Genomic DNA, 8,826 nt, shown 5'->3' with positions numbered 1-8,826 from the left:
TAGCAACAAGGTGTTCCAATGGTAAGCTACAACATTTTTTAATTTGTAAAAAATATATTTTACAAAATAAATAAATAATTATACATAGCTTGTTTGAGCTACAATTGCTAGCATGTTGCTCAATTTTTGTTTTCCAATGATAACCATGTAGCTAGGAATTTTATTAATATTGCAAGCAAGTCCTTATAATTAAACCATTGGAGATGCGCTTAATCCTTTATCAAAAAAAAAAAAAAAAAAAAAAAACTTAGTAATCCTATCCTAATCAAATTAGTTAATTAAAGTTGTTGAACTGGAAACGAATTTTATGACCGTTATTTTTTTTTGTGAGTTCACAAAATCACAAAGCACATCAACATAAAATTACATACGAAAACAACGTCACAAACATCGAGCACAATAAAACAACAAAACACATTTCAAATTATTTTAAAAAGACTTATTCAATTGCCTTCCAACGGTTACCCTTTCTCTCTCCTAAACTTGCCAAATTTACAGTCTTTCTCTCTCTAGCCATTTTCGTCACTTTTCACAGAAAATTTCAGCAGCTAAATATCGAAGGCAGAAAAAATGAAGGGGATGAAAGGGAAATTGATGAAGAAACTCAAAACAGTGAAGCAAATTGGGTATTTAAACCCAGATCGAATACTTCAGGTTAGTGCTTTTGATGGGTTTGTTGATAATTTCCACTTAAAATCTACTTTTGTTGACAATTTCCCTTTTAAATCTAATAATAAATCACATTTTTCCCCTAAATCAAATTCAAAATCACAACCCAAATCGAAAAAACCCGAGGTTATTGATGTTGAGACTCTCATGAAAGATATTGAAGAAGAAGGTACTAAAGATGATTTTGATGAGAAAGAAAATGCTCGTCCTTCGATATTGAAAGACCCAGTTTGTGAACTGGGTGTTTTGAGTTCTTGTTACAAAGAATCGAAGAAACAGAGTGATTTTGATACTTTAAATTGTGAAGAATTGAAGAAACATAGTGATTCTGAAATGGAGATATTAAGTTCAAATTGTGAAGTTTTGAAGAAACAGAGTAATTCTGAAATTGAGATATTAAGTTCTAATTTTGAAGAATTAAAGAAACAGAGTGTAAATTATGAAGAATTGAAGAAACAGAGTGAATCTGAAATGGAAATATTGAGTTCTTGTAGCAAAGAATTGAAGAGAGATAATGATTCCGAATCCGAGGATTGGAGTTTTAGGCGGCCTGATATGGATTCAGGCACCTTATTTGATCCTAAACTTCTCGCCGCTTTCGAAGAAGCAGTGAAAGACCATATCAGAAGCAAAGAACCAGCTCAATTGGAAAATACTAGCAAAAATCACAAGTACCCATTTTTCCAACCTGAAGATCAAGCTGACCCATTAATCGAATTCGACGAAAAAACCAACCCATTGGAAGAATTCGAAGAAAAATGTCCTCCAGGCGGTGAAGATTCAGTAATTTTCTACACAACAAGCTTGAGAGGGATAAGAAAAACATTTGAAGATTGTCAATGCATTCGATTTCTCCTCGAAAGCTTCGGGTTGATCTATTATGAGAGAGATGTGTCGATTCATTCGGAGTTTCGAGAAGAATTGTGGAGGATAATGGGGGAGAAATGTTTACCTCCAAGGTTGTTTATTAGAGGAAGGTATATTGGAGGAGCAGAGCAAGTTTTGACATTGAATGAACAGGGGAAATTGAGGCCTTTGTTTAGAGATATACCAATTAATTTTAGTGAAGGGCCTTGTAATGTTTGTTGTGGGTTGAGATTTATCTTGTGTTACAATTGCAATGGAAGTAGGAAGATTTTTGAGCATAATGATCAAGAAGAAGAAGGTGGATTATGGAGTAAATGCTTGCAATGTAATGAGAATGGTTTGGTTGTTTGCCCACTTTGTTGATGTGTTTTTTTTTTTTTTTTTTTTTTTTTTTTTTTTTTTTTGTGTTGGTTCTTTGGTCGATGTTTATTATTTTTTGATTCACTTATTTGTTATATATATAATATTTATCATTAATTATATGTGTAGATGGACATGAGATTTTGCTGTGAAGTAAGATGTATGAGATTTTTCTAGATACCATTCTTTTTGTACATATTATTAGCCTAATCTTGTCATTCGATCCAAGATAATGCTTGGTTCATACGATGTATTGAGATATTGATTTATCAAATGTTGCTTATATCTAATTATATTCGACAATTCAAAGTTGGAGGGAATACGGGATAGTTATTGTTAGGCAATGTATACAACTAAAAAAAAAGAGAAAAAATAATTACCCCCCTCAATTGTTTTTTTTTTTTTTTTTCTTTTAATTTTATTTGCATCACTAAATGCATCATTTATATATTTGATAACTATATTTTATCATTTTTCTCTCTTGGAGGTGAGAATTGTTCATGCTAAATTTCGTCAAGTAGGATTTGATGTGGGATACGGGCTACGGATCAACTAAATTAAAATAGGGAGTATGGAATGCGGAAAGTAAATGACGGAAAAATAAAGGGAGAGGGAGGAGACACAATATGGTGACGCGGAAAACCCCAATGAAGGTGGGTAAAAACCGCGGGTGGCAATGAGGCCTCCAATCCACTATTTACAAGTACAATGTGTATTTTACGTTTGATAACATAAAAGTGTATGAGTAAATATATGTACATTAGGTGTAGGACTAACGCAGTACGACAAGGAGATTGATTAGGTGCATTATTATGGGTAGAAATGTATCCTTGCAAGATTATACAAAGGCTTAAAATATAGTAGCAAGGAAGGAGTGTTTGTAGTGGAATGATGATGTGGAGAATGGATGAAATTACTGTAGGAGTTCATGGGTATTTTCGGAGGTTTGGCAGGAGGTGGATCAAAATGGTTTTTTTGTCAGTGGCTAATGGATGATCCTCATTTGAGGAACTTGTTTCCTATTTATAGGGCTTTCTGTACGTAGTGTCGAGATATTTGGTGGTTGTTGCATAGTAATTTCTTGATTCCCTCAACCGCTTCCTTAAGTGGTGGAGTAGTGGTTGTTTCCTTTACTTGGTCTTCTAATGAAATTTAGACTTGTCCTAGGGTGTAGATACGTAGTAGCAACCTTGAACACTTATTCTTGTTGACCCATTGTTTCTCCTTGATTCTAGGGAGCACTCGTAACTATCTTGACCCGGTCTTGTAGCATCGACCGTTGACTATCATTATTGGTGAAACATTGTACGAAATTACCCCATAACAATAGCCCCCATTTTCTTAGTTGGAGCACGGCGAAACTAGGAAAATTATACTTACTTTAATTTTGACTCCGTCTTCATTTCGATATTAGTATCATTGCCTTTGTGTCTTGACTCTTGATGCCTTCAACGTTGGTCTTTTTAGAGGTCATAATTTGTTCATATGTAAGCTTAAGTTGTTGCCATATCAGTGTCAATGACGTCATTAGACGTTGTTCGTCGAGTCGAAAGCTAATGTTAACTTTGGAAGCAAGTGTTGCCGATGACGGACGAAAGATGGTCGTCGACGGACACAAGCATATGCCGTCGACGAATGAAAGATGTTCGTTGACGGACAGAAGGCGGTCGTCGACGGACGAAAGCCGATGTCATCGACGGACGGAGGCTAATATCGTCGACGGACGAAAGCTGATCGTCGACGGACAGAATTTAATGTCGTCGACGTTGGAAGGACTTTGTCGATGTTGAACGTTGGTTGTGATAATGGTCACGACGTTAGTCGAAGATTGTCAACAAATAATGAACCGGCGACAAGGCCAAAATAGGTGATTCGGGTGCTAAGACCATTGAAGAAAGAGACGATGTCTGTGTACACCGGCGATAAAGCCAAATCTCGAATGTTGTAACATAGATTGAGTACTTGGACAATTAGATGATAGAATTACTTTAAATATGAATTTGTAGAAAGACAATAAATATACTTACTTTTGATCCTGCATCAACATGTCGTTAGAGGATAATATAACAATTCATTAATATGAAAGACATTAAATTAAACCAAACCTGTTGATGATAGTGATGTTGCTTTATGGTCGCTCAATTAGAGGGTAGAGAAATTGAATCGTCGTCATTATAGAAATAACCACGATGATACGTTAGCTCTTTGTTCTGACCTATGGTGTCGAACTCGGCCCGTTTAGGCGACAAAAAGTCTTTTCAACATGGTGTCTGGCGACGAGGCCGCATATGTAATTTGAATGCAATCAATAAAGGATTTCTTAATGTGTTAACTCATTTTATGGCGTTAAAGCCAATCGGAAAACTTTGTTGCGATGTCCGACGCTAAGTTTGTTGAATGTATTTAGTGTTCACACTTGGTGTCACAACCAAGTGGTGCTTTCGTCATAATAATTTCAGGCGTCAAGGCCATTAACATTTCAAACGTTTTCTTTGTACGAAGATAACATTCGATCGCTTTGTCTTGCACTTTTTAAAGTACAAAATATTTATCGTATGTGATAACTTTTGTAACATCGTTGAGAACAAAGACTTGTGAGAAAATATGATTATTTCATGACTTTGTATCGGAGGATAAACTCTAATGTAATTATGGAGCTGCCGACATTGGGCATTATATGTCTATGTTACTAATGCATGATAAAACCAAATTAAATTAAAGAATGAAAAATAAAACGTTTCATAGATAAAATATTGAAGACATAAAAGAGTGCATGTTTTCTAAAACGATTTTTAACGACACTGACGATACTCTACATGTTTATGACACTTTGTAGACTTAAGACACTATATGGGCTTTAGGACTTGCGTGCTTTGCGGTGTTTCATTTGTCAATATGCATGATCGATCGTTACGACCAATCCTTTCGATGTACTTTTGAGGAATAACTTTGAAAAAAGTTATACTATCGTTGTATGGCCATCGTTGTACGCCAATACCCCTTGCGCCCTGGCGTCTAACGCTGAACACTGAGGATTAAACTGGTAGTTCAGGTACCGGGTGTTTGACGTCTGACGCTAGGGTCTATTTTGCCCGGGCTTCATTTTGCTTTGATTGTTCGTTTGAACGGCGGCTTTCCTCACCCTTTCAAAGGATGTCAGTGTAGCCGACGTCGATTGTTTTCTTTCGTCATTTACTTGTGTTGTAGGTCATGAACTTTTTTCCTTTGACATCGTCGTTCATTGCATTATGTAGTCATGACCCTTGATCATAATTATTTGATGTTCCGATCCTTTGTTAATGTCGCTACAACTTGCTAGTGTGACCCTTGGTTGTCATCACCATGACATTGAGGTTCCCTATTCGCACATGTCGTCATGATCCTTATTTACGTCATCATCTTCATGGCGTCAAGGTGTATGACATTTTCATACATAATATTGAAATCATTATGCTTAATCTCGGCATCGAGTAACCTGTTCGTCATCACTCTAAACACTAATGTCGGATTTTTGCATTAAGTCATTAATAAATTGAAAATGTGAAATGTAAACGACGCGTAAAAATATCTAGATACTGCAAATGACATCGATTCATAAATCAAGATGCAACCATATGTTTCGTCAAAAGAATTACTAATAGTCAATTAAGAACATTAAATAGGCCAAATAACAAAAACATAAATTAGCTATGTGTATTACTACATCAACAAAGATGATAGACATAACAAGTAAAACTTTAAGGCAGTAGAATCATGTCAATGACAATGCTAATTTAGCAAATCAAAGTGATATATAATACGTTGATGAAGATGATCAATGGAAAAAGAAATAAATACTTTAAGCTAGACAATAAATTAAAGAGCATGATCATGACATTGTAAATGTAGAAACTAAAAGCGATAATGTTGTGTACCTCAATAGTGTCGGTGACTACCACGGTTTGTGACAAGATTGATGGAAGTCGACATACATTTTAAGTAATAGAAAGTTACCTTGATAAGAATTGATGTCATTTAAATCGAGCCCTCAATGTTGGATCACTCGGGAAGATTAAGTCAGGTTTAGCCCCGATGTCATATTCGATATTGGTAAATTATCTACAAGAGAATTCTCATATATCGACTCGTTGTTAAATAACCATGAAATAATAACAAATAACATTCTCCACCATACGTATTCAGAAAAGCGTTAAGTATTCATAAGTATGTTAAGAATGAATCATAATAAAAGCATCGACAATTAATCAAAATATAATGATCAAAGTGTTAAAATTTAAGAAAAAATAATCACAATAACCAAAGCATGATATATTCAAGCATTAGGGATCAAATAACACAAATTAATCAAAGCATTTGATAATTAGTGCATACTATCTTGCCCCCTTGTGTCAACTTCATGTAAAAATGCAAACAATATGAAATGAAGTTTAGCCACAAAATATAATGTTACCGTCAACTCGTTGTTGTTTTGCTAACGATAATATTCTGACATCGTCACTACTGACTGACATCGCCGAAACTAACTATCGTTGCTGAAATGGAAGATCGATGTTGCTGACACTAGCTGTTGACGGATGGATGACGTCGAGTTATTGTTGGCGATAGTAAATTGCTGATAATCTTATTAGCGCCAACCTTAATGGTGACATCACTTGATCACTTATCTGTTTCAACGATAGCATAGCCTAGAAACAATGTTAGTCTATGAAGGCAAGCATTAAGATATAGTCGGTTAGTGCATAAGAGTCAAAGTTAATTGGCAAAGAAAAAATAAATAAGCTAAGTAAGCGAACAACATTTGCATGAGTGCTTTTGTTTATTAAATGACGATGAAATGATAGCAATTAAGTTAAAAGATAATGCTTTTAAAGCTCTAAAAAATTGATAAAAACAAAATGTAAAACATTAAATTAGAAATGGAGCTTCAAAGTAACAACGGTCATGTAAATAATGAAAATTAGGACCAGATGGTAATAACTCGTCAGTACAAATAAATGTAATTAAACCTTTATGACAAGGGTCACTATTATGTCAACAATATGACGTACCTTGGTAGCGTCGATTAGGTTTCGTAGCATGATTGATAATAGTGACATATAATTCAGATAATATAGTAGAAAACTTACATTGGGAAAAATGTCAACGTTTAAGTCTAATCGTTTACTTGAGAATTTGTCATTCGAGTCTTCCTACCATGGCTGTGTTATAATCCTCGACCTTGGGTGTCGAGCCCCTAGCGTCATGCTTTAGGTTAACATCAAATCTATAATCTCTTTTTTAAACTTATTGTTAATTACGCATAAAACCACACTAGCACATATCAACATATACAAAGTAGCATTTGATATATGTAATTGCATTAAAAACGAGTCAAAACATTAACAATTAATCAAAGTCTAGTGATCAAAGTGTTAGAAACTAGAGCATTAAAATTCAAAACATAATAATACAATCCTAAAGATTAAAGCGTTGAGAATTAGCAAGAGAACAGTAGCAAAAAATATTTGAGGCATTAGATTAATATTGAAAGTATACTATATTGCCCCCTTGTGGCAACTTCATGAAAAATGCAAATAATATAAAATGAAGTTACCCACATAATATAATGTTACCATTAGTTTGTTGCTATTGTCGACGACAATACCTCGATGTCACAATTAATTGATGTTATGGATATTCTCCTGTAATCTTATTTTATCTAAAATCACGCTTGGTACATAGGTTAGTCATCATGAAAAATATATATAAGCATTACTATAGCCAATGTCATTATATATGATTGGTAAAAATTTCATGAAAATATTTGTAGAATGGAGAAGTATCAAGTAAAATATCTAAATTTTGTATCAGATTAAATCTTACTTGCATCATCGTTAAAACTAACTATTGTCGTCGACGTCGAAGCAAGTTGGTGACAAATGATATTGAGTTGTTGACTGATGACCTCCATGGCCTTATTGGCCTCCACATTGATGGTCAGTGTCATTTGACTACTTTGATTATGACGATATAGTCTGTCATAGACTAAAGGAGATACAAAATAGTTATTTAACTTAATTAAACCACAAAAAAAGAATATTACCAAACTTGTTGAGATCGTCAAAGATAATCTCCCTTTGAGTTAGGTTGGCGTCGATCACCACTTCTCATCGTCGGACCACGAACAGTAATTCTTATGAAGTCACTTTATAAGATTGGATATATCTTGATGATGGGAATGTGTTTGAATGTGTTTGGAAAGAAACTTTTGTAGGGTTAGGATTTTAATCTAGCTGCATCCCCACAGACGGCGCCAAGTTGTTCATGCTAAATTTCGTCAAGTAGGATTTGATGTGGGATACGGGCTACAGATCAACTAAATTAAAATAGGGAGTATGGAATGCGGAAAGTAAATGACGGAAAAATAAAGGGAGAGGGAGGAGACACAATATGGTGACGCGGAAAACCCCAATGAAGGTGGGTAAAAACCGCGGGTGGCAATGAGGCCTCCAATCCACTATAATACGGGCATAAAGCCAATATTTACAAGTACAATATGTATTTTACGTTTGATAACATAAAAGTGTATGAGTAAATGTATGTACATTAGGTGTAGGACTAACGCAGTACGACAAGGAGATTGATTAGGTGCATTATTAGGGGTAGAAATGTATCCTTGCAAGATTATACAAAGGCTTAAAATATAGTAGCAAGGAAGGAGTGTTTGTAGTGGAATGATGATTTGGAGAATGGATGAAATTACTATAGGAGTTCATGGGTATTTTCGGAGGTTTGGCAGGAGGTGGATCAAAATGGTTTTTTTGTCAGTGGCTAATGGATGATCCTCATGTGAGGAACTTGTTTCCTATTTATAGGGCTTTCTGTACGTAGTGTCGAGATATTTGGTGGTTGTTGCATAGTAATTTCTTGATTCCCTCAACCGCTTCCTTA

At 34.8% G+C, this 8,826-nt stretch overlaps 1 protein-coding gene across 1 annotated transcript; it reads left to right on the top strand.

Annotated features, from left to right (window-relative positions):
- Positions 1 to 422: 422 nt before the first annotated feature.
- On the top strand, positions 423 to 2,198 carry LOC145626855 (uncharacterized). The gene has a single exon (XM_081679326.1). The coding sequence runs from the start codon at positions 571 to 573 to the stop codon at positions 1,897 to 1,899; it is 1,329 nt and encodes a 442-aa protein (XP_081535452.1). The 5' UTR covers positions 423 to 570; the 3' UTR covers positions 1,900 to 2,198.
- The last annotated feature ends 6,628 nt before the right edge of the window (positions 2,199 to 8,826 follow it).

This window comes from Chenopodium album, chromosome 4, assembly GCF_948465745.1.
Source record: "Chenopodium album chromosome 4, dcCheAlbu1.1, whole genome shotgun sequence".
Classification (NCBI taxonomy): domain Eukaryota; kingdom Viridiplantae; phylum Streptophyta; class Magnoliopsida; order Caryophyllales; family Amaranthaceae; genus Chenopodium; species Chenopodium album.
The sequence above is the reverse complement of the archived record's forward strand: the minus strand, read 5'-3'. Positions and strand labels throughout refer to the sequence as shown.